The sequence below is a fragment of the Aspergillus undulatus genome (assembly GCF_047715775.1).
Source record: "Aspergillus undulatus strain CBS 261.88 unplaced genomic scaffold BDV17scaffold_4, whole genome shotgun sequence".
NCBI classification, from domain to species: Eukaryota; Fungi; Ascomycota; class Eurotiomycetes; order Eurotiales; family Aspergillaceae; genus Aspergillus; species Aspergillus undulatus.
The window spans coordinates 366,525-391,701 of NW_027396608.1; the positions used below are offsets into that span (position 1 = coordinate 366,525).

General features: G+C 51.1%; 4 protein-coding genes across 4 annotated transcripts; 1 reads left to right on the forward strand and 3 right to left on the reverse strand.

The window, feature by feature from the left end:
* Positions 1 to 1,713: 1,713 nt before the first annotated feature.
* On the reverse strand, positions 1,714 to 17,019 carry BDV17DRAFT_287381 (uncharacterized protein; the record flags this gene model as incomplete). Its single annotated transcript, XM_073761163.1, has 11 exons — positions 1,714 to 2,848; positions 2,950 to 4,361; positions 4,415 to 6,042; positions 6,098 to 6,758; positions 6,814 to 7,190; positions 7,246 to 8,561; positions 8,626 to 9,284; positions 9,335 to 10,502; positions 10,546 to 16,211; positions 16,270 to 16,572; positions 16,630 to 17,019. 11 exons carry the CDS (start codon positions 17,017 to 17,019, stop codon positions 1,714 to 1,716), a joined length of 14,715 nt encoding a protein of 4,904 aa, XP_073619854.1.
* A 64-nt stretch (positions 17,020 to 17,083) lies between these two features.
* Positions 17,084 to 17,575, reverse strand: BDV17DRAFT_287382 (uncharacterized protein; the record flags this gene model as incomplete). The annotated part of the gene is made up of 1 exon (XM_073761164.1): positions 17,084 to 17,575. The coding sequence occupies one exon, from the start codon at positions 17,573 to 17,575 to the stop codon at positions 17,084 to 17,086; it is 492 nt and encodes a 163-aa protein (XP_073619855.1).
* A 1,388-nt stretch (positions 17,576 to 18,963) lies between these two features.
* Positions 18,964 to 19,368, reverse strand: BDV17DRAFT_252618 (uncharacterized protein; the record flags this gene model as incomplete). The annotated part of the gene is made up of 2 exons (XM_073756571.1): positions 19,278 to 19,368; positions 18,964 to 19,211 (listed from the first exon to the last, which is right to left on the reverse strand). Coding segments are annotated over exons 1-2 (214 nt in total), but the record flags the coding sequence as incomplete, so codon positions are not given.
* A 236-nt stretch (positions 19,369 to 19,604) lies between these two features.
* BDV17DRAFT_279319 (P-loop containing nucleoside triphosphate hydrolase protein) lies at positions 19,605 to 24,714 on the forward strand (the record flags this gene model as incomplete). Its single annotated transcript, XM_073759697.1, has 13 exons — positions 19,605 to 19,823; positions 19,884 to 20,427; positions 20,484 to 20,710; positions 20,770 to 21,049; positions 21,114 to 21,347; positions 21,409 to 22,184; positions 22,258 to 22,768; positions 22,825 to 23,008; positions 23,061 to 23,176; positions 23,235 to 23,853; positions 23,903 to 23,983; positions 24,043 to 24,417; positions 24,483 to 24,714. 13 exons carry the CDS (start codon positions 19,605 to 19,607, stop codon positions 24,712 to 24,714), a joined length of 4,398 nt encoding a protein of 1,465 aa, XP_073619857.1.
* Positions 24,715 to 25,177: the final 463 nt, after the last annotated feature.

Here is a 25,177-nt window from a genome sequence, read left to right on the forward strand (position 1 = left end):
AAACATTTCGAGGTTTCTCGTCTTCCGTAAGTCTTCTTGCTATACTATACACAGGCTTGTACTAACGCGGCCATGAAGTTCCTTTTTTTTTTCCAACGTGACCTCCATCTCGTCCGTCAGACTGCATCTCTCAGTCATCGTGGCGGATACGGCCCGTACGAAGGCCCCTCGCCCCTCCAATCTGATAAACCGGACCCAGTCGCGCCTCCGTAACTATCTCCATCTGCGTGTAGCATCTATCCAGCCATGCACTCTCGTAGCTATGCACGTTTTGTGGGCTCGGGCGGTTCTGACGAATGAAATTGCCGCACTCGTCCAAGAAGAGGTGAAGCACGCCTCCGCCCTGAAGAGCTTTCTTATCCACAACAAACATGTGAGTCACGATGCAAGAGACGTGATATTGGTAGTATCCCATCCGGGTCGCCGCTACACGAATGCCGCCGGTGAGTTTGTCTCGGCTCGGACTTCATCCACCCAGTTTGGCTCTGCTTCTGCTTCTTCCCCGTCTCGCGGCTGCTGCTGCTGCTGCTCCGCCAGGCGTATGTATCTTGTTTAGTTCGTCCTCCTGGTGCTGTGCGTCCCAGTAACCATGAAAAGTCTGGTTGGCGACCCGCTCAGAGTAAATCATAAGCAGTGCGTCTACATCCGCACCATCAAAGAGGACCGCATCGTCCAGAACTAACGCACCCTAACCGAGCGCCTGGTATCTCTCGACATACTCCTTCCATAGATCGCGGTAGCTCTCTTCCAGCGCGGGGTCATAGCAGGTGCGAAGCTACATCCCTGCGATTTTTCTCAGAAACGATCATTGTCTGAACCAGTCTGGTCGGAGTGGTCGCGAGGTCTCCTCAATTTGGGTTTGCGTTGGATACGCTGGGTTGGGCCGACCTTCTTCTGGCATTGTGCGGCTGTAGTATGGCTGATCTATTGTTAACGATTACTCCGGTCTTTTGGAATGTTCCTTCTAATAGCGGAGGAATGCCTACTTCTCTGGCTGTACCGCCGATGTCCAGAACTGGCGGATAAGTCAACGGCGTTGCTGGCTACGTCATTCATTTTCGGAATTGAGAGAAGACGTTTCACAGTTATCTTTTGAATTTCGTCAAGTTGGATTTATTTTGGGAGCATGAGGCGACCGCGGCGGGGGTATCTTGTAAGTCACGAGCATGTACCCCTCGAGCGCAGAGCTACCCCATAGAGGAGTTGAAGAAGCAGGGTCTGGTCCATCGTCGTAGTGAATCGAGAGAGGCATTTTCCAGGTGATCAAGCGCTAAGATGCCTTGAGTATGAATGATGAGGGAGAAAGTGAGGTCAGGTCGCAGTGATCTTTGTTTTTGAGGTCTTGTTTCATCTTCTGTCCTACCTACAACCAGTCAGAACGTCACCTTTGTAGGTATGCAATCAGACACCGGCATCAGGGCCTCACTTCGGAAGAACAAGACGCTTATAAAATCTAAAAATACTGATGAACTCGTAAAAAAAAAAAAAGAAAGAAAGAAAGAAAAGAGAGAGAGAATTGGTATCTACCTATACCAATCAATATCATCGTGAAGTTGATGATTTGACAGATTGTATCCGAAATTGCGAATATATATCGACTACATGAACGCCGCAAATGCCAGAGTACTGGGAAAAAAGCTAACATAGGAACACCCATCAACCGCTCATATACAAGGTAAGAGAATCAAAGAGGAAAGAAGTCCATAGTCAAAGTTACGAAGAAACACCCGCCCTCTTCGAAAACTTCCCCATAATGCCAAATGCTTTCTTCCACCGGACCCTCTTCTCGATCTTATCCAGAGGCATTGTGCTCGTGACCTTCTCATCACCGTCATTCACAATATCATTCTTCAGATGCTGATTCATGGTATCCTGCGCCAGAACCGACATATGCCCTAGGAATGTAGGGCGGTCAAGGAGGTCCTCGATCCTCACCTGGTATCCCTCCTGCTGCAGAAGCCAAGTCGCTTGGCCGATGGCGAAAATGTCGCCACCGAGATCGTAGAAGCATGTATCAAGCTGGAATGTCTCCTTGTTGGATTGCCTCGCTGGCAGGACTTGCTGCCAGGTTCGACTGAGGATGGCGGAGTGGACTAAGACATCTGATATGTTTTGGCTCTTTAACTGGGAAGTTAGGAGTTCATCGTCTGGAACCCGAGGGAGGTCGGGAATAGTTTGTGGTGGTAGTGAGCGGAGGGTGTTTGGTGAGGGAAGTTGAGTTGTTGGATTCGAAGAGATGGTCACTATCGTATCCGAGACAAGCTGGAGAACCCGCGCGGCAAGAGACCCTGTTATGGGCCCCTTGGAGTTGTATCCCAGTGACAGATTGATTTGGTTGGTGCCAACTGACCTCGAGGCCAAGGCGAGGTCAGCTAGGTTCTCTAGGACTCCTGCTCCACCGACACGGTACTGGTAGTTGTCTAAATCCATATGACCCTCGAAGTCGACATTTTGGTGTAGAACAGTAGTAGAGAAATAAGTGCTGGAGGGCCAGTCGGTGCAGCGCTCGATTATTTCGCGGAATCCGAGAGACTCGTAGGGCATCGTGGCGACGAGCTGGTCTTGAAGATGCCGAATCAAATCAAGGGCGGTCCATCTGTTGCCAAACGTGACTCGCACTGGAACCATGTTAAGGCAAGGACCGACCGTATCTTGAACGCCAGGAATCGACGCGTTTCGACCATTGACGGTCATCCCAAAAACGACGTCAGCATCAGCGGAAAGCCTGGCCAGACTAAGAGCCCAAGCGGCTTGGACGAGCGTTGCCACTGTGATGTTGCCGATCGTGGAGCTTTGGGCAATGGTAACGGTCGCCTTGACTTCAGTGTAAGAGCCTATGCCCTGGTATCTGTTTGGATAGTCTTTGGAAACGATATTGGTCATCTTAGATCCCTTCAGCAGTGTTGTCCAGTAATCGTAGTGCTCGGGGTAATATGACTAGGCAACAACCGCATATAGCTGGCGAAAGACGTCGTTGGTGATAGAGTGCCACCCTCGTATCCCTGCTTCAAAGCGTCAAGGATTCTGGAAATGCACATGCCGTCATACTGAGCGTGCGATAGTCGAATGAGAATACGATTTTGGTTAGTAGCTGAGCGCTTGACAACGGCAAAGTGAACAAATTGTTCGCCTTGTCGTAGATCCTGCTCTCGGTCGCGCTGTTGCAGACTAGCAGTAAAGGCGTCGAGATCCATGTGTGTCTCGTAAATAGTCAGAACCGGCTTGACCTTCTTCAGAACAACCTGGTAGAAGCTGTCCCCAGAGCACACGAATACTGTTCGAAGAATATCAAAAGCGTCAATGACCCGCGCGCAGCTCTCTCGTAGCCTCTTGAGGTCGAGTTGTCCTTCGCCATCGAGGTAAAAGTAGTTGAGCATCCAGCGGGATTGAAAGAGCTGGGCAGTGAGGGACAGAGCCTGGAAATCCGTCACGGGTAGAACATCCAAGATGGCGCCTTTGAAGAATCCGATTTTAGGGCAAATATCTCCCTGCAGTAAGTCGGTCTGCATGACGGGGATCTTTGAGATGTTAAGCGACTGGGGAGAGATAGTGCCGGACGGCACGATTTCGTCCACGATTTCGGTCACATCCTCGGACGTTCCGTCGAAGTTCTCTTTAATTGGCTCAATGGATCCGGTATCAACGGTATGGACTATGCTAGTTGAGCAAATGACCACTAGCATGTCCTCAAAGACTGGATTGCGGAAGACATCAGCTACTGTCAGCACAAGTCCCTCATCGCGAGCCGAGCTGGCCATCTTCATCGCTTTGATGCTGTCACCCCCAATGCTAAAGAAACTGTCTTGGCGGTCAATCGAATCCGCAGACACGCCCAATGCTGTGGCCCATAGAACCAGAAGCCTCCCTTCGAGATCCATCGACATCCGGCGGCGGCTGATCCGGGATATTGTCGATGAACGGCGATGGACTGACGACAGTCGCGAAATGGGAGAAATTGGGAGCTCATCTGCTTCCATATGCTTCTTATTCCCACCAGCACCTTGCATCGCAGCCAGATCCTTCTTCAGCAACTGACTCAAGATCTCATTAACTCTCTCGTCAATTTTCTGCTGTATTAAGGGATCACTGATTGAGAACCTCGAGCGTCTGGATCGAACGCTACCTCTTCGGCGGAGGCTAATCTGTGGTTCCGGCTGCGCATTTGGCTGATTTGCCCGAGTGTTGTCGATTGCATTGAACGTAGAAACGGAGTGTGTCGGTGCTTCAATAAGGGTTGTAAACACATTTCCAAGACCTGCCACGAGATGATTTGCCTGGACGTCGGATATAACATCTGACCAGTACCGAAGCAGTATGCCCTCGGCGCCTCGTGCCGTGACTGCGTTCACGGTGACAGGAAACTGGCATAGATGATTAGTACTTTACGAGCCGTGCAGACCTCGGGTGCACCTACCTCACTTGGGTCGTACGCCTCTTGAATCTCAAAAGACAGGGCACCATCCTCTGAACCAGCTGATGGTACGTGGTTCTGGATAGAAAGAGCGGTGTTGAACAGCATCTGACCATCGAGACCGAGTTCATTCTGAATCGTTGCCAACGAGCAGGATTGGTACGGAATACTGCGGAAGAAGTCGTTCTGCACATTGCGATATGTCTCAGCAAGGGACTGGTGCTGAGAGAACTGTACACGACAGCACAGCATATTGATAAATATTCCGACTGCGTCCTGAATTCCGGGCACTGGCACATCGCGTCCCGCAGAAAGATAACCAAAGCAGACATCTTGGCTCCCAGTAAACTCGCGCAAGACAATAGCCCAGCCAGCCAGAATGAGGTTGGCAAGTGTGACCGACTCCCTTTGGCTTAGCTGCCGTAGCTCTGGAAACCGGTCAAAGTCCATTTTGACAGACTTGAGTTCCCTCGGTCCATGTCCATAGGTTGGGATATGGCAAGGCTGAACACTATGTAGATAGCGAGTCCAAAACTCAATCCCTTCCTCTTGGGGATGGATATTCAGATACTCGATAAAGTCACGATGGGAAGGGCCAGGTTGCGGAGGGAGCTTGCGCTCATAGGCCAGTGAAAGCTCCCTCAGAAGAAGCCCGAACCACGAGCCATCGATGATTGCGTGGTTCAATTCAAGTTTCATGACAGCCGTTCCACTAGGTGATTTGCAGACGGTGACCTGGGAGAGTTTCTTGAGAAGGCTGGTTCGGTTGGTCTCGTCTAGTGATACCTTGTTGAGTTGTTCGGAAATATTTGAGTTCTCGCACTCGAGCTCCACAAAGTGGGCAGGGAGATTCTTCAGAACGACTTGATTGAATGATCCATTCTTTGACGTGCTGTCGATGAAGATAGTTCGCAGGATAGGATGACGATTGACCACCAGCTGCCATGCTTTCCGCAAACGCGGAATACTAATGGGCCGCTGGTTCCTACTGTCCCTGACATTGAATATGGTATGTAGCATGTACGCCGAAGGATCGCGGAGCTGGCTGAACAAAATTCCCTCTTGCATGGATGAGCAGGGATAAATGTCCTCAATGGCATCGTGTCCGCGCACCCCTAGCTTTGGCAGAGTTTCGGTGAAGATGGTCTGCAGGTCTCCCTGGGAAATTGATAGCAATGGGTAATCCGAGGGCATAACCTCCAGGCGGGATCCATGCTGCAGGATGTCCGAGGCTTCATGAAGAGTCATCTCGCACTCGGAGATCCAACTTCTTATCTGAGCCTGATGCGCCATTTTACTGTTAAAGGTAAATGAGAACTGGAGTTGGTCTCGAATGACGATAGCAGAGATCTCGAACAGGGCGAAGCGTGGAGTTTCCGGGCCCATATCACCGGCTAGTTGGAGGTCTTGCTCATCATAGAGCCTACCGTAGTGTTGGAACAATGATTCCTTCCTTTCGAGCTGTTGGAGCTTTCCGAGGTAGTTGAACAAAATCTCGAATGGCGGGTTCGTTAGCAAAGGCCGGCATCGGTTCTCTGGCGCAAGGACATTTTGGGCGAAGAAAGACGAGCCATAGTTGATAATCTTTCGTCGCGCTTCTTTGACCATTCGCAGTGTATCAAGTATGTCATCTAAATTAACATTCAGTCTTCGGTATCCTTTGAATAGGAAGGGTTGCAAACGTACCAGAGTCCAGTTCCAAGTGAAGTGGGCACATGGAAGTGAACCAACCCACAGTTCCTGACAGATCAATGTCGTTGTCCCAGGGGTGTCTGCCGTGGGTCTCATTGAAAATAACTGGGACCTGTCTGTCAGTGAATGTTCGACGGAAGGACTGCATTATGACAGCCAAGAATAGGTCCAAGGGTTCGGTCCGTAGGCTAGTGTGGCACTTGTCCAACGCAAGAGCAGTTTCGTGGACGCCCAATGAGAATCTCTCAACACTAACATCGCCATAGGCGTTTCTCATGTCCTTCATTCCCCAGTACTGTACTTGCTGTGGCGGAAGGCTAAACGGAAGGTGGTTGTCGTGGTCACCCTGTTCGCAGTGTTCCGCCTGCATGTCGCACCAGCTTTGGAATCGGAATGGCGTTTCAGGTGTCAAGCGACCTAAAGTCACGAACTCTTCTAGATCTTGAAGAATTATTCGCCACGATACCATGTCAATGCATAGGTGGTTCGTAACAAGGAACATGATCTGGTTGCCACCGGCAATTTCGAACAAGTTGGAAGCAAAGACAGGTCCGTTGATAATGTCAATGCTGTTTTGTGTCATAGCAATCTCTCGCTTCAGCTGCTCCTCTTCCTGTAGATGGGTTGCATTGAATCTGAAACAGTCTGGGGCAAACTAGATCCATTTTTGTTAGCAGTTTTAGACGACGGGCTTCGGGCGATGCACTTACTGCCAACGTCTTCTGCTCCCACTTGCCATTCGCCTGCCTGAACCGAGCTCTAAGCATAGGGTGTCTTTGGACAATTGCCTTGAGGCCATTGGCGATAACAGAGGGTTCAACCCGGCAGGGAAGCCGAAGGGTGATACTTTGATTGAAGCGAGCTGCACCCTTGAATTGCGTGGCACATTGAAAGTAAAACTGCTGGATAGCCGAGAGACCAAACCAGCTATCGGAGTTCTCAACCCAAATAGATTGTTTGAGATTCTGCTTGGCAGCGGTGGCAAGCTCCTTCATAGACGATGCCTGAAGGATGGTGATGAGGGAAAGCTTGAGACCTCGTTTGCGAGCATGAGAAATGAGCGCCATCCCGGTAATGCTGTCGCCACCTAGATTGTTGTGAGAAACAAATAGAGAGACAGCAGCCAACACTGCACTACTCACCAAGGCTAGTGAAGGACCGGCCCAGGTCAACATGAACAACGGGGACGTTTAGGACATGGGCGACAAGCTCGCTGAATAAGGACTCCGTTTCGTCAATCATTGGTTGAATGGGCGGCTTGGGGATTATATGGTCTTGTGTGGGCTGCGTTGTCGCTTTGGTGGCCGCGACTTTACCACGCTTGATTCTGTCGTATCCCGTCATCACACGATTATATGTACCATCGTCAACTGTCTCAATCCAATTGGTGATCCTTTTCCGGTCGATCTTGCCGGACACGAGCATTGGGAGCGATTCGACGACGGCCCATGTTTGGGGTACCATGTACGGCGGAAGCTGGCCATCAAGACAGGACTGGACTTGCATGAGCTCAGTCATGCCCTGATTCTCCATTGCCTTGTCCTCGACAAGGCTGCATTTCGTGGATGAGATGAGGTTGCTGCCAGCTGAGAGACTGTTGAGCGAGAGAATGGCGACCAAACGGCCCCGTAGACGTCCAGACTTTGGGAGAATGACCACAACATGACGAACATGTGGATTTTCATGAAGACGGTATTCAATCTCACCCAGCTCCATTCGCTGTCCGTGAAGTTTGACTTGGTTGTCCTTGCGGCCGACGTATTCCAGTGAGCCATCCGCTGTAAAACGCGCTAGATCACCGCTCAGATAGATCCGGCGATCAGACTGACCAGAACTGGCGGCATTCGCCCACTTGGGGTTAGTAACGAAAGCTTTTGCAGTCTTTTCAGGATTCTTCAGGTATTCCCTTGCAAGCACTGGCCCCTCTAGCGCAAGTTCACCAACTGCCCCGATGGGGTACAAACGATCATGGTTTTCGGGATCGACAATCCAGGCACGAGTGGAGGGTATAGGTTTTCCAATATTAGCAGGGTTGCGGTCTCTACCAATGTGCGGGTTGAAGGTGGCGTAGACGGAGGTCTCGGTCGGTCCATATGCGTTGATGAAGTGAACCTTGTCTGACCACTTGACCATGGCCTCATGCGACATCAATTCCCCACCGCATACTATGACCTTGAGTGAAGGGACGGAGGATGGGTTTATGATACCGGCTAAACTGGGTGTGCAAAAGAGCCATGATACGTCCAAGCGTCTGATGGCACCGGCGATATCATTCAGGCGCTCCTCATCACTAGGGATGCACACACATCCACCAAAGATCAAAGTGCCCAGGATTTCCATGACAGCAGCATCGAACGTAAGCGATGCGAATTGGAAGACTCGAATGCCCGGTTTGAGATGTATGATAGGCCCATATGCCATCGTGCTAGTAACGAAGGCTCGGTGCTCAATAATAATGCTAATAAAATATCGGTTGCAGTTTCGTCTGATATTCTGACAGGGGGTTTGGCAGGTGAACTTACCCCTTTGGCTTGCCAGTAGAGCCTGATGTAAATATCGAATATGCCACGTTAGTACTGGTGGCACGCCGAGGTGTAATATGACTGCGGCCCCTGTGCTGCTGAACAGTATTTCGGTCCACGGCCAAGACCGACGGTACCTTGCCGGTATAGCGGTCAAAGTATTTGGGCGTGCAAAGTATAAACTTCGCGCCCGTTTCCTCCAGAATCTCCTCGTGCCTGGAGATCGGATGTGCTGGATCCAGCGGAACGAATGCGCCGCCTGCAATGAGGATACTCATTATCGTGACAACGATCCAAACAGATTTGTCCATGCACACTGGGACAAGGACCTCGGGGCCAATACCCAAATCAGAGAGATGGCCAGCCATCCCTTGGGCTGAGTCCAATAGTTCCTCGTATGATAGATTGCCATCCCAAGACGCCACAGCGGGTGCGTTGGGTTGTAGGAGTCGCTGGTCGTTGATGAGATCATGAATCGTCCGATCGACGCAAGTCGGTGGTTCTTGATTCCACCTCGCTAAGTCCGCTGTGTCGGCTGCACAAACCAGTTCAAGATCGGAGAGAAGTGTGTCGTCAGTCTGCTTGGTAGCTGCTAGTTGATTAAGAACCGCACTGAACTGGCCAACAAGCCGCTCAATGTGCCAAGTCGAGATAATGCGCTGTCAAAATAGGTGGTAATCTCTAGATCCTCCGCCAGCCGACATTCAACCGTAAGCGGATATGTGAAGAAGTCGTGATTTGCTTCGATGCTTTCTGGTACCCAAATGTCGGAGTTCCTCTCGTTCTCAGCGGTTTGGATAACTAGCAAGTTCTGGAAATTGCATGCAGCGGCAGCGTCTTTGCTAACCTTCCTGATCCGTTGTAGGCCGGCGTGCTGATGAGGTATAATGGCTGCAGCTGATTGATGGACGCGATGAAGGAAGTCGGTCACCTTCATTGCAGAGTCCACCGCAATCCTTGTAGGGACCGTAGTGAGCAGTGGTCCTGCAATGTTGGTCGCGCCCGGGACGTCGATATTACGTCCCATGAGCGTTTCGCCAAAACACACGTCCCCTGATTCGGTATGTAGAGAGATAATCATCGCCCAAGCGGCTCTGATTAACTCTGGCAGCGTGGCGTCCTTTCGCTGAGGAACGACATTGGTGGTAGCAAAATGCCGACTAGACGCAGTGACTTTTGCATGCTTCTCCTTCTTCGTATCAGGGAAAACAGGTGATGACAGGTTTTCCAGGTACGTTCGCCAGAAGTTATCAGAGGCCGCAAGGTTCAGGTTTTCAAGATGGTCAATAAAGACACTATATGGAACGGTCGAAGGCTCCTCGGAAGCTGGCGCATCCTGCTGGCATAGCTTGTAATTTTTTTCAACCGCCTGAAGAACAAGAGGCACACTCCAGCCGTCGTACAGCGAATGGTGTATGGACCAGGTGAATATTCGGGAGGGACCGTTGTTAGCGATCTTGTACCCAGTCAATGGGCCTCCAGCCCTGGTAGCAGCTTTACCATGGCTCCGGTCCCACTCGATTTGAGTCGGCTTCAGAACGGCTTGGACAAACTTTGCAGCAGCTGTGTGAAGAACCCTAGTTCGCAGAACCTCGATCTCTTCAACCGTCCTTTGCCACGCTGCTTTGAACGTTCGAATATCAACATCCCGAGCGAGTTTGAAAACAGGGCTGGCAACATATGCGCCTGGCTGTACGTTGGAAGCAGTGATCAGGCCTTCCTGAAGAGCACTGCAGGGATAGACATCGCAGATAGAGCTCTTCGGAACGCGGCAGGTCTTCGCGATTTTGTCTAGCAAGTCCTCGAGATTGGTTCCTTGGGGCAAAAGAGTGAAGGGGGGCAAGACTCTTCGGAGCTTCGACGGGCACGTCAGGGACCTGACAACATTTGATCAGATCTTCCAACAGGGGATTCGCGAACACATCAGCGACGGAGATGCTCAATCCGTCTGCCCGAGCCTCGCTTACAAGTCTCATGGCAGTGAAGGAGTCGCCGCCCAAGCTGAAGAAGCTCTCATCCGTGCTCACAGAGCTAGGCTCAATATCCAACACCTCCGCCCAGACCTTTTTGAGCCTGCTTTCTGCTGACCTTTTGCTCAAAGAAGGTGTTTCATCTTCGAGGACCGACACTGAGCTGAAGCTCGCTTGGGATTTCAAACAGGGGCTTGAGACTGGACTCTCGGTACCGCTTGAGTCTTGAACCGGGTCAACCCCATTCTCTGTAATGGGTGGGCATGAGGATTCAGGTCTTGAGTCCTCTTTCCGTGAGATGGATGAGCCGCTTTTTCGACCGGCGTAATGTAGCGAGCCGTCGGAGGTATATTGGACTAATTCTCCAGTCTTAAACATCCGACGGTCTGCTTTACTGGTCCCATTATCCGTAAGCGATATCCAAGTCGGGTTTTCGATGAAGCAGTCGTTCTCCGGTTTGCCGAAAATATATCCTCTAGCCAAAGCAGGGCCCTCGATGACAAGTTCACCCACTGCCCCAACTGGAAGAAGCGTATTATGGTCAGTCGGATCAACAATCCAAGTCTTCACGCCGGGCGCATTGATGGCAAGTATTGATTTCGACCCTGACCAGGTGAAGCAAACGGGGGAATATTCGAGACCTCCAAACAAGAAGGTCAGCTGCACCTGATGAGCCTGCAATTGTTCGTATTGTAATCCATCGATACCTCCGGTGACAGCCAATAGTTGCAACTCTGAGGGACCGGAGAGCTTAGTGGAGGAAGCTACTGAGGCATCCATTAACATCGCAGTCACACGAAATTTTGATGTGGTGTTCGTGATGTTGTCCTTGATATATTGTCGGGGGGCGCAGAGACATCCACCGCGACTCAGCGTGCCAAAGGCTTCCATCAGAAACTCATAACTCGCCAAGTCACCCCACCTTAGTACGCGGGAGTCCGAATCCAGCTTCATGGCACGCGCAAGAGAGGAACAGCTGGACGCGACAGCGGCGTGGTCCAGCATCACGCCTGTTGGCAGTTGCGTTGAAAAAGCAACATAGGCTGATTCTGTTAACGCGGACTCGTGGCCGTGGTAACCGTCGGTCTCCAGGGCTTCGAGGAAGTCGTATGTAACGGGAATAACAAAAGGGGACATCTGCTCCAGAGACGCGGCTCGGTCTGGAGATGACAGCCCAAGTTGAATATCCGCTGTCGGCATCCAAGCCTCCAGTTCGTTGCTAAAAAGCTCCGACTCAAGTGGTAGGCAAATTCCCCCTGCCTTCCAAATTGCTAATATGGAGATTATGGCGAGCATAGTGTCGAGCTGATTGAAGCCAATTGGGACCGTCGCGCCGGGGAACAACCCTAGCTTAACTAGGTAGCTGGCCAAGGCCGATGAAAGTTCATGTAGGTGAGCATAAGTGAGTTCAAGGTTTTCGGTGACGATAGCTGTGCGGTTCGGTGTCTGCAATGCTTGGGATTCGATCGCAGCATGGATACAGCGACGTGGTGGACTTCCAGTGAAGCTGTTCCACTGCGTGACCCGAAGGATATCCTTGGGACCCAGAGAGTCAGTCTCGCTTGGCTCGGACGTGGTGCTTTTTGTAATATCGCCCAGAATCCGTAGGAAGCAATCTCCGACCTTACGAGCTTTTTCATCAGACAGCCAATCACTCCAGTAATTAAGTTCAAGGTGCGCCTCGGTATCGGTAGCTTCGACGTTGACATACACCGAAACTTCCGCCGGGTCATGAATAGGTCCAACCCGTTGCATCCGGATGGATGCATCAGAATCCTTAGTTGACGGAAGCTTCCGATATGATACGCCAGAGTTGAACAGGGGCGTCCTGGACAAGTTCATTGCGTGGTGAATGTCAATCAGCGAAACGTCTCGATAGGCATAGACCTCCATATAATCATCTTGAACTTGATGTAGAATATCCACAACATCCTGCGACTTCAGACGAAGGCGGCAGGGTAAGAGCGTCATGACTGGCCCAACAATATTCTCAATCTCCGAGACTGGTGCGTCTCTCAAAGATGTAATGTAACTGAAGCAAACCTCCGCTAACTGACAGAATTCGACCAGGGTCAGACCCCATGCGGCTTTGAACGCATTGGCAACGGTGAGATTACGGCTCGAACAAAACGATTGCAGGCCCACGAAGTCATCAAAAGGTAGCTGAATTGTTTGTAGACGCTTGCGACCAGTCCTGCTGTTCACATCCGATGGTAGATGACACGGTTGCAGTCCAGAAAGGTAGGCGCACCAATGGTCAATCCTCGATTCGACCGGTCGACGGTACAAGTGATGGATATAATCTTTGAAGAGAGGCTTAGGCCTTTGATCCAGTTCATCTTCATAAGCTCTCTTCATGTCGCGGAGCAGCAAGGAGATGGAAATGCCGTCCATGGCTGCGTGGCTAATCTCAATTCTGCAGACAATTGTCCCTGTGTCACTCTGACAGAGTGTAAAGCGATGAGCGGGCCTTGTGGCCTTATAGTCCGCTGGCCCTTGCGCGTCGAGTGTGGTGATAATATTTTCATCGCCAACGGATCGTAAAAGCACTGGAGGTGAGGTGAACTTCCTCAACACAACATGGCTGAATGGGTGCCTTCGGCATAGTCCAGTGGCAAATACTGTCCGCAGCATCGCGTGGTGCTCAACAACCTTGTTCCACGCTTTGATGAGTCGCTGCAAGTCCGGCTGAGCCGCGCCAGGGCTCGGGTCGAGCCTCCAGGTACCGGAAACAGCGTAAAGCATTGGGTCGCGCGCTTGGCTGACGAGCACACCCTGCTGCATTTTGGAGCACGGGTAGATATCCTCCAAGTCATCTATAGAGCACACACCATATCGTAGCAGCTTTTTCGATAGATGGAGAAGCTCCGGGTATTCCAGTGACATGAGTGGGAAGTCGCTCAGGGTGAGTTGTGGCGGTAGACTGGGCAGTTTCATTGCAAGCGATTCCAGGACTTGCTGGCAGGACTGGACCCACTGCTGTACGCTGAGCTTGCGTTTCATCGAGGCGCTGAACGAAAAGATAACTCGCAGTCGACCTTGGACCACAGTCGCCGATACCTCAAAAAGAGAGAAACGAGGAGTCTCACGCCCAAAGTCGGCTGAGTGCCCACCTCGACGAGTTTCGCCCGCCATTCGATCCGCCAGCTGGAAGAGCCCATCAGTACGCTGGAGATCTCGATGTTGACCAAGGTAGTTGAGATTGATTTCCATTGGGCAGTCATGGGCCTGCTCGTTACTTTCCGGCAGAAGAGCGCGGCGGGCAAAGCACGAACGACCATTGTCGGATGTCTGACGTCGACGATCTTTCACTCTGATTACGGCGTCGACTTCATCCTTTGGTTTGTCGATAAAAATGGGATAAAGGGTCGTGAACCAGCCGACTGTTCTTGAAATATCAATCGAAGTATCCCATGGCTCGCGGCCATGTCCTTCGTTGTAAATCACAGGAAGGGGCCGGTCCGAGAATGTCTGGCCAAAGCTGAAAGCCATGGCAGCTAGGATAACATCAACGGGCTCGGTTCGCAGAGATCCATGGCAATCGGACATAAGCACCGAGGTTGTAGGTCCGTCCAAAGAAAATGATGCACAGTCAACATCACCATAAACAATCTGCTGTTTAATCAGGCCCCAGTAGTTCAAATCTGGAGGCGGCAGATGTTCAAGACCCCTCTCCTCTGTCTGCGCCTGTGCGCTATTCTGATGTTGGAGCTCAAGCCAGGTCTGGAATGGCAGTGATGAGCTTGGGTTGGTTGGTCCAGACGGGCTGGTCAAAAAATCTTCAAGGTCCTCCAAGATTACTCGCCAGGAGACAATGTCGACGACGAGGTGATGAGCTATCAAAGAGAGTACCTGCTTCCCGCCTCGAACGTCAAACAAATCGACGGCGAGAAGAGGTCCAGATAACATAGAGAGGCTGGACTGGCTAGGCGCCACAAGAGCATCGATTTGATCTTCTGAATCCACCTCTTGTCGAGTCCAGCGAAAGGAGCCTGGAACATCGTTTGTAATGCGTTGGCAAATTTTACCATCATATGCGGATTTGGCAAAGCGTGCTCGAAGCATGGAATGCTTAGACACGAGTGAGTGGATCGCCTGACGGAGCTTTGTTGGATCCATGCGTTGGTTGAGCCTAGTCCTGATGCTCTGGTTGAAGTGCCCTTGGCCTTCCTGGCGTACTTTGAAGTGGAGCGCCTGAATTGGAGAGAGGTCGAATTCCTCCTCTATTCTCTCTTCGTGGCGATCAACGTGTGTGGCTGAGATCCTTTGCGCGCGTACGGCTAGGTCGCGTATAGAGGTGGTTTGAAGGATATCTTGCACGGTAACTGCGATACCCTGCTTCTTGCAGAGGTTCATGCATGACATCGCAGCTATAGAATCGCCGCCAAGCTTCAGGAAGCTCTCGTTCAGTAAAACTTGCTCGGCAGGAATATTGAGCAGACGACTCCAGACCTCCACAAGCTGATACTCTACCTCAGATGCTGGTGGTTGTCTCGCGTTGACCGAGTTTGCGTTCTCTTGAGCCCGGTATGGGTCCTGGTCCAGACCATTCACCCAGGTCAGTACTCCCTTGCGGTCTAATTTTCTTGATGGAAGGAATGGCATGCCATCAACACACAGCCAAATTGCAGGGACCATGTACTTTGGCAGACGGGTTGATAATGCCTCGCGCAGAGCCATGACCGGTTCCTTGCAGGTCCCTCGGTTAAGTAGATCCAGTGGAACTGCCTCGCCCTCGCGGCCATCGTCATTTTTCACTGATAAGACAGCTGTGAGTTTGCCTTTGGCGTAACCTCCTTTCGGTACGAGAACGACACAATGCTTGACGAGGCTGTTTGTGTTCAAGCACCCTTCGACTTCACCCAGCTCAACTCGCTGACCGTGAAGCTTTACCTGGCTGTCCTTGCGGCCAATATAAGTCAAGGAGCCAAGATCGCTGTTATACCGCACCAGATCGCCTGTTTTGTAGAACCGCCGGCCGCTCTGACCTAAAACTGTGCTCTGTTTCACAAAGCCTGGGTCGTGGATAAATACTTCTGCGGTCTTCTGTGGGTCATTGATATAGCCTCGAGCGAGCGTCGGTCCCTCAAGGAGCATCTCTCCAATTCCGCCAACTGGTGCAAGGTAATTGTGGTCATTGGGATCCACAATCCAGCATCGCGCGTTCATGGGTTGGCCAATATCTCGGCAATCCGTTTTCGCGGTCACATTGGAATTTATGGCCGCTGTAACGGAAGCTTCAGTGGGACCGAATCCGTTGACAAGGTTAATGGTGGACCAGGTGTCCCTTTGCAGCTCATTCATTGCCTCTCCAGCGAGCACCAGAGTCTTTACTTCTGGGATCATCGAAGGCTGGATGAACTCAATAAACGAAGGGGTAAGAGAGGCATAGTTGACACGCAACCGTGTTATTGCACCGACAATATCATTCAGTCGGTCATGCTCACTCGGGATGCAGACGCATGCTCCGTGCATGAAGGGCGAGATTGATTCCGCCAAACTGGCATCAAAGGTGTGGGCTGCAAACTGCAGCACACGAGATTCTGGCGAAATTAGCAACCTTGGGCCATGGACCAAAGCGCTGGAGCAATAGGCGCGATGTTCAAGGAATGTGCCCTGGGATTCCTCTTAGCCAGACTCTTTTTACTGGGCAAGTCATCAGTATGCGACTGACCTTGGGCTCTCCCGTTGACCCGGAAGTAAAGATCACGTATGCTGCGTTGCTGCAGTCAACCTCATCCGACGATATGAAATCAACCGGAGCAGCAGGAATCTGATCGAAGGTGGTCTGCGATAGCGGAATGACGGTCTCGCAGAGGGGAAGTAGACGGTCTAAATGCTGTTCGGAGCAGAGAACCAGGCTCGCGTTTACCCTCTCAATAAGGGACTCGAGGCGAGCTGAAGGATGGCTAGGGTCGAGCGGTACAAAAGCGCCCCCTGCTTTGAGTACGGCGAGAACGGCCACAAAGTAAAACACCTATTAAGTCTGTGTTAGTGCCGAAGACATACAACGTTCCAGCACACAATCACTCACAGATTTATCGAAGCAAAGAGGAACTAGTATTTCGGGCCCAACTCCTTGCTCCTGTAGATAGTACGCCAACCTTGACGCCCGTCGATCAAACTCTTCGTAAGTAAGGCTTCCGTCCCACGCACAAATAGCCTCGTCGTGGGGTCGGAGAAGCACTTGTTCCCTGATAACATCATGAATGAGACGGTCATGCATCTGGAGCGGTGGGCCATTCCATGCGTCGATGCGTCGCATGTCTGTGTCTGTGAAAAGGTTCAAGTCCCTGACCGGTATGTCTTGCGGCGAAAGGACTTTGGTCAGTAAGTTTCGGAAAAGGGTAACAATACTTTTAGCATGTTCCATTGACATTCCACCGTTCCGCCATTCCAGGAATATCCGGACGTTGTCTCGCATGACTTTCACGTGGAGTCGGAGGAGTCACTAAAGTCAGGAATCAGGAAAGTTTCTGAAGGGGCAATTAAAGGTGTATATCAACCTCCTGAGGGAGGGCCAAGGACAGATCAGGAAGGGTTGCAGGAGCAACCGCGCCTCGAGTATCGCCTGAATAGTATGACCGAACCAGCACAGCGGTGTTGTAGAGCTGATAGTCTTCGCCAGGGGCAGCCGCTTCCTTGGCCTTTTTAATGAGTGCTTTGATAGAATCGTCGTCGCCAATATCCAGTCGTATGGTGAGAGGATTGATTGAGTTCAACGACGCTCCGGCAGAGTGAGGCTGGTCAAAAACGTTGATAAACCGATAGCCGAAGCAAACATCGTCAGAGCCGGTATGGCACCTAACAATCAATCCCCAAGTAACATGGATCGCGGCGCTCAAGGTGTCCTCGCGCCATGCCGACATTAAATGTGCCTCATCATCAGCGCTCAGGTTGACGCGGATGGTGGTAGGTCTCTGCGATGCCTCAGTAGCAGAGCCGAACTTGGGTAGAAAGCAGGGTGTGAATTCCATCATCTTCACGGCGTGAATAGAGCAATGATCGTGCGTTGCTTGATTGGGGTGTCCGGTATAAGCTTGATACAACAATAAATAACTCGTGAACAGTCAAAATGAGGTCTGGGATATGAGGATATGATTTCAAGTTGATTAGACCACTTGGGCTGTAGCAGGGTATTTGGGAGAAAGTATCTGAAGCGATGGAAATGCAGAGTAGTTGAGGTGGCAGAGGAATGAGGTCAAACTTTGGATAGGACTGTCGATGGTTGGCATTATCTATCTCCAGCGCTTTGGACTGTATATGCTGGGGATTTCCGGTAGTGGTCCCTAGTATACGCTCTAGAGCCCGCCTGGACGTTTTAAGCAAGGATAATCCATTCGGTGACTGACGGGATGTTCCTCCCATCGCTAGATGCAAGGGCACATCGGCATGATACGAGAGAGCGCGAGTGCTCGACCATTCAAACAATGCTTCGCTGAAAGGCACCATTTCGAGCAGGCTCCCTAGTCACCATGTTAACGTTCTAAAAAAAGCATTCCCCTCGATGGTTCAACAAGATGCTCCTCGCTCGCGAATTGTACGGGCACAGCGATGCAATACGAGGATGCTCGAATAGTCCATGTCGAAACAATGCTTCCTTAGACACTGCTTTTCGCTGCAAACCAAATATGTCGAGCATCTTCATGCCGATCTCGCTATAGTAGGAGAGCATTATTGATCCGTATTTGTACCTAGAATGCGAGTCTCGTATTGATTAGCATTCTGCAGAAGTTGGCAGGTTACAGATGTAATGGGTTCGACAGCTCGTATAGCTTGGCCCCAACCAACAGACAAGGTATCCAAAAATAAATTCTTTGGGAATATCTCCGATGTCATCATAATGGAATTTTGCTGTCCATTTTGGATTGATATTGTCTGCTCTCATGGAACTCCATTGCGCTTGACGGTTGATCAGAAAATTAGATCGTCTTCCAGTCGCTGACAGTTCGCTTGTCAGCTGCGTTTCCACGGTTCTATAGCGGCTCACTGGCATCGTTATGATAGGCTTGGAAGATTCGCATGAAGGGTTTCCAATGTGCGGTCGATTGGAGGTCTTCTGGCTGCATGGTAGGAGCTGCTACGGGCGCCAGCATCGCCCCCAGGAATACGATCTCCGGATACGAGCTCTCATCGATCGTGCATTGCCTTGACTGTAGCCAAGCCGTGTCGAAAAACCTTCCGTTATTTTGGCAAAATTCCACGTTAGCAGTCCTTGGCTCGGATGTTCTGCAAGACGCCCTTTAGGGCTCAGAACAGCCGCCGTAACTCTCCCTATCAAACATCGTCCCAATGGTGTAACCGAAGGCTGCTGCATTTGGAAATTGGGTCCAATCGTTCGGCCGCGGACATTATTCGGTCAGGAAGGCTCGTGTCTGCTATGTCGCCGCTGTGGTCTTTTCTCTACTGTAGCATTGCATTAGCCCTTGCTCCTGACGGCATGTCGTATCCTGTCCTAGTTCATGCAGCGGTACCCCAGCCGCTTAGCTCACGGAATGCTGTTCCAACACGCGGATTATACCACAGAGAAGGCGTTTACTAGTCCATATGGAGTATAGGATCTGTGCGTCTTTCCATACATAGAGAGATCGGCGATGAGCGGACGATGTAGTGAGCCTGTACATCAAGATTTAGATGCAAAGACTCTTCCGTACTCGGTCCAAAAATAGCTTCAATACATACCCCAGTGTGGGATTTGAGCACGTGTGCAAGCCCACCGCGGTCATGAATCGTGTCCGGGCACCGACGACACTTGCTTTGGGTGCCATTCTACACTCTAGCATATTCTAACAGACGTTCCATAGGTGATCAGCCGACGGAAGATGATGCCGCAGCTCGTGTTTGTCGTTCAGAAACTCGTTGAATCCGGGCTGATTCCGTGGCGGCGAGTGACTTCGCATCCCATATATCTCTACCTGCCCCGAGAAAATGACCCAAAGTCTGCATACGCAGAGTTTTTACCAATCCCAAAATTTTGTCCCTCCCCGCACCTTCTCGGCTCTGAACATCATGGCAGAAACAGCAGAGTATTGCACTGGTATTGACGACTCGTGGAGAGTACATGCGTTGACCTGTCGAGGGGGATTCGACTTTACACTTCTCTTCGAAGAACTCGTTCTATACATCGTCCCAATCGCGCTGGTGATGATCGTATCTCCTTTCCGTACCTTTGCATTGTTGCGAACCAGCAGCAAAGTTGAACCATCAAAACGACCGATTTACAAGACTGTGCGTGTTTGATCCGGGCATGCCCCTTTGAGAGTTCTAGGTGCTAACCGTTGTACATAGGCGGGATGGGCCCTCTGGAGCGGCATGCAGTTCCTGCAAGCGATCCTGTGGGCATTGCCAAATGCTCGACCGACCCGCGCCTCCATCGCCGCCAGTGTGATCATGGGGTCGGGGTCTCTGTTACTCGGCCTTCTATCATACATTGAGCATTCTCGAAGCGTTCGGCCCGCACCTCTGTTGGAGCTATACCTGCTTGTCACCCTGCCCCTTGATATAGCACGAACCAGGACACTCTGGCTGCGCGAAGGTGGGGACGAGAATAACGACAGGCTTATGGCTGTTGTTGCAAGCTTTGCGGTGGGGATTAAGGCTGTGCTTATTCTGCTGGAGTCGTGGCAGAAGGAGGCCATTCTTAAGGATAAGTACCTGGATTACCCGGCAGAGGCGCGGGCAGGACTTATCAACAGGGCATTTTTCTGGTGGCTTAACCCGCTCTTCAAGGTTGGCTTTTCGAAGACGCTGGTCGTTGAGGATTTGCATACGTTGGATAAGATGCTGGAGTCCGAAAGTCTGCGCGATTTGTTGAACTTCCGATGGAGCAAGGGTTAGTGAAGCCAGAGATTGTGGATAGCTATGCAGCGATACTGACCTTCGGTTCAGAAAACCGATCAGGCGAGGCATCGCTTCTGGCAGTTGTCTTCAAAAAATTCAAATGGCCGATCCTAGCTGCAATACCTCCGAGGCTGTGCTTGGTTGGCCTGACCTTCTGCCAGCCTTGGCTTCTCCATAAGGCTATGGAGCTATCTGCCGCAGAAGTTACCACAGAGACAACTCACATCGGATACGGATTAATCGGTGCTTATGCATTGGTGTATGTTGGAATTGCGGTACGACCATCTGGTAGATCCCTTAATCCAGAAACCAGAATCTGACAGAGAAAATCCAGATCACGATGAGCCAACAGCAACATCTTACATACCGTGCCATAACTATGGTTCGCGGCGCCGTCGTTTCTTTGATTTACAAGAAGTCCAGCGCGTTGACGGTCCAGGACGCAGACCCAGCTGCATCTCTTACTCTGATGAGCGCTGATATTGAAAGAATCATCCAGGGGTGGCAGACTATGCACGAGATCTGGGCGAACGCCCTCGAGATCGCACTCGCCATTGTCCTCCTGGAGCAACAACTTGGTATCGCATGCGCTGTCCCTGTGGGCGTCTCCATCTGTGAGTCTCGGACTGTTTTTATTATGCGATAATCGGACCAATGTGCTAATTCTACCGCCCATAGTCGCTCTAGTGGGTTCTCTGGTGGCCATGTCTGGCGTGATCACGAGGCAAGCAAGCTGGCTGGACGCAATCGAGAGGCGTATTTCGTCCACAGCCGCCATGCTCGCATCTATCAAAGGCGTCAAGCTGCTAGGACTAAAGCCGTCGCTCATGGCCTCTATCCAGAACTTGCGGTTGGAAGAACTGAAGATATCGAAGGCTTTTAGAAAGTTGCTTGTTTGGAACATGGCATTCGGTAGCGCCACTTTTTCCTGCACCTATGTCATGAAAAATAACTGCTAACATACGCTGCTCAGCGTGGATGACCCGTATCTTCGCCCCAATTGTGTCCTTCGCAGCGTTTGTCGCCATATCTGAGAACGCAGGACGTGGCTCTTCGCTTGATCTCAACATGGTATACACGTCATTGTCATTATTTGCTCTTTTGGCGGATCCGTTCTTATCTCTAGTCATGGCACTCATGGGGTTCCTTGGCTCTATCGGATCCTTCGCCCGAATCCAGGACTTTCTCAACAAGAAGATATATCACTCGGATGGTTCCCGCCCAGGCTCAGACACTATTTTGGACAAAGGCAAGGAGCGTCATTTCTCGGGTGTTTCCAGTACACTTACCCTCATGGAAGACAAAGCACCTGATGTTATACAATTACCACACCCGCTCTTGGACATGCTTATGATCCAGGGCACAAGCTTCGGCTGGGATCCTAAAGCAGATCCGATCCTGCAAGACATCACTTTGACCCTGCCCGGAAGGAGCTTTTCCATGATCGTTGGCCCATCGGGTTCCGGTAAGTCGACACTGTTGAAAGGTCTACTGGGGGAGGTGCCGTTCCTGGAGGGTAAGGTAAAGGTATCGTCGGAAAGTATCGCATATTGCGACCAAACGCCTTGGCATATGAACGGAACTATCCGGGACAGCATCACAGCTATGTCGGAATTCGATCTGCTCTGGTACACAACCGTCATCAGAGCATGTGCATTGGAACAGGACCTGGCCCAATGGCCGCAAGGCGACCAGGCTGTGATTGGGAGTCGAGGTGTGGCACTCAGTGGGGGACAAAGTCAAAGGATTGTACGTCGACGGATGATCTTGGGGAGCATGGTTCCGAGGAAGCAAATTGGTACTGACAATAGCTCACACATAGGCACTTGCGAGGGCGATCTATGCCCGGAAGCGGCTTTTGATTCTCGATGATGTGTTCAGCGGCCTTGACGCAGCAACGGAGAATTACATCTTCTGTAGCTTGCTCGGAGTAAACGGCTTGTTGCGCGAGTCCGGCACAACCACTGTTCTCGCTTCGTCATCGGTCAAACGCCTCGCGTACGCCGACTACATCGTCGTACTGAACGAAGAAAGGAGATTAGCAGAGTCGGGGTCTTTCGCTGACCTAGCCGAGCAATCAGGGTACGTCTCGAGCTTCTCCCTTCCCTCGCCGAATTGGGACTCCACCGTCGAGACAGAGTTTGTTCCCAAATCAAGACCGTCGCGAACACAAGTCGTGTCAGTGAAGAAACATAACTGGAGTGGAGAAAACGTGTACAGACACGCGGGTAGCCTTGGAACTTACCTATTCTATATTCGCGCTGTCGGTTGGATACCTACCGTCATCTTCCTCGCCACTATTGCCGGGTTTGCGTTTTCCATATCGTTTCCGAGTAAGAATATGTCCTTTTGACCCTGGTTGCTAACACGCTAATTTGCCCGCATTCAGGTATCTGGTTGAAATGGTGGGTTGCAGCGGGAGAAGAGCAAACCCAGCGTTACGTGGGAGTATACTTTACACTCGGATTTCTCGCCATGTTTTGTCTTATCGCCAGTTGCTGGGATGTTATCGTAACGTCAGTGCCGAAATCGGGCGAAAGATTCCATAAGGCTCTTCTAGAGACTGTCCTGGGGTATGGGCTGGTTCGCTGACTTGGATACGGTTATCACTGACGCCATTCGCAGTGCGCCCATGCGATTCCTGTCGACCACCGATACTGGGTCAATCCTCAACCGTTTCAGCCAGGACTTGCAGCTTATTGACATGGAGTTTCCGATTGCGGCGATCAACGTTGTTGCCAGTGAGTTCTCCTTCAGAGCCGGCGAAGGCATAAGCTAAATAAGCTACTATGTGTTCAGCGTTCTTCTTATGCGTAGCACAAATGATCCTGGTTGGGGTTGCGTCGGTATACGCGGCGATCGCATTTCCAGTCGTGTTGCTGTCGCTGTATGCCATTCAAAAGGTTTATTTGCGCACATCTCGTCAGTTACGGCTTCTCGAGATCGAGGCAAAGGCACCGCTCCTCTCCCATTTCACCGATTGTTTGAGCGGGCTGGTCACGCTCCGAGCGTTTGGTTGGCAAGACGCAATGGAAGAAAGAAGCTTGAAGATCCTCGATTACTCACAGCGTCCGTTCTACGCCATGTACTCGGCTCAGCGCTGGTTGACGCTTACCTTGGACCTTGTCGTTGCCGGTATTGCCATTATACTAATCAACCTTGTTGTCGCGCTGAGGGGCTCCCTAGACGCCGCCTACGTTGGGGTCGCTTTGTTCAACGTAATTCTTTTCAGTCAGACAGTGAAGCTTCTGGTCCAGTTCTGGACTAACATGGAAACGCATATCGGTTCGGTCGTGCGAGTAAAAGACTTCACGGAGAACGTGGAGCAGGAAGATAGGCCGACGGAGAATGGCCCTGTCCCAACAACGTGGCCCAGCCAAGGGGCCATTGAGTTTAGCGATGTTTCTGCATCATACGGGTATGTCTCGACAAAAGGTTCAAAACGCCTCTCGCTGATATTGATATAGTTCATCGGATCTGGTACTGAAGGGTGTCTCACTGTTGATTCGACCCGCAGAGAAAGTTGGTATCTGTGGGAGAACAGGGAGGTAAGAAAAACTCATAGTAGATCGCTTCTAAACCTGAGAAACGCTAACCCAAAGAACAGCGGCAAAACATCTCTTATGCTGAGTATATTCCGAATGGTCGAACTCAATTCCGGCACAATCACAATCGACGGCCTCGACATCTCAACGATCCCCCGTCAAGAGATCCGATTCCGCCTAAACGGTGTCTCCCAGGACACAGTTTTCATCAAGGGTAGTGTTCGACTGAATGCGGATCCGACAGGTTGCAGTTCTGATCGCGCGATTTGGGATGCTTTAAAGAGCGTCCAATTATTGACGGTGGTTCAAGAGAAGGGTGGGCTCACAGCGGACATGGACGATCTCCACTTATCACACGGCCAGAAACAGCTCTTCTGCCTCGTGAGGGCAATCCTTCACCCGAGCAAGATCTTAGTCCTCGACGAAGCAACTAGCAAGTATGAGCCTCCACCCAGATCCATACCCCATTGTTCCTAAGCAAAGGCTGACATTCCCGGTACAGCGTCGACAGTAAGACCGATCAGACAATGCAGCGAGTGATCCGAGAGAAATTCTCCAATCACACTATCATCGCCGTAGCGCACAAGTTGGACACGATTTTGGATTATGATAGAGTTGTGGTGCTCGATGGCGGACAGGTCGTCGAGTGCGATGATCCGTACTCGTTGTTAACGCGAGATTCGGCATTCAGCAAGTTGTATGCTAACTCTTTGGCGTCGGAGGAGGAGCGATGATGGTCGAAGCTCGGAGAACAAATGGAGCCCGTCTGAATATACGCTCGCGCGACATGCTGAAGATCTCAGAGCTTCTGCGTTTGTGATGATGCGACGCGTCTTGTTGGGCGCGCCATTTCTGTCGATTCCTGCGTTTCCAACGTATATGCATCAGCTGGTGTGTCAATTAGGTGTAAATGCGTTCGTTTAGCATCTTACCATCAAATAATCCTGGAAAGGTAATGAACAATGGGCTTTCACGTGTCCGGCGTCGGTAGTAAGTGGCAGGAAATATGGAGGAAGTGTTTTTGAAACTGGAGCCGATGGTAAGAAGGATATATATCTGCCGTTTCAGAGGGCCACAGTAATGACGAGACAAACTACCATTCAGCCACCACAGTTCCAGCGTAGGAGAAGTTGAATGCATTTCCCACGAGCAAAACCCCATGCCGTCCACAGATCCAGCCACAGATATCAAGATTCC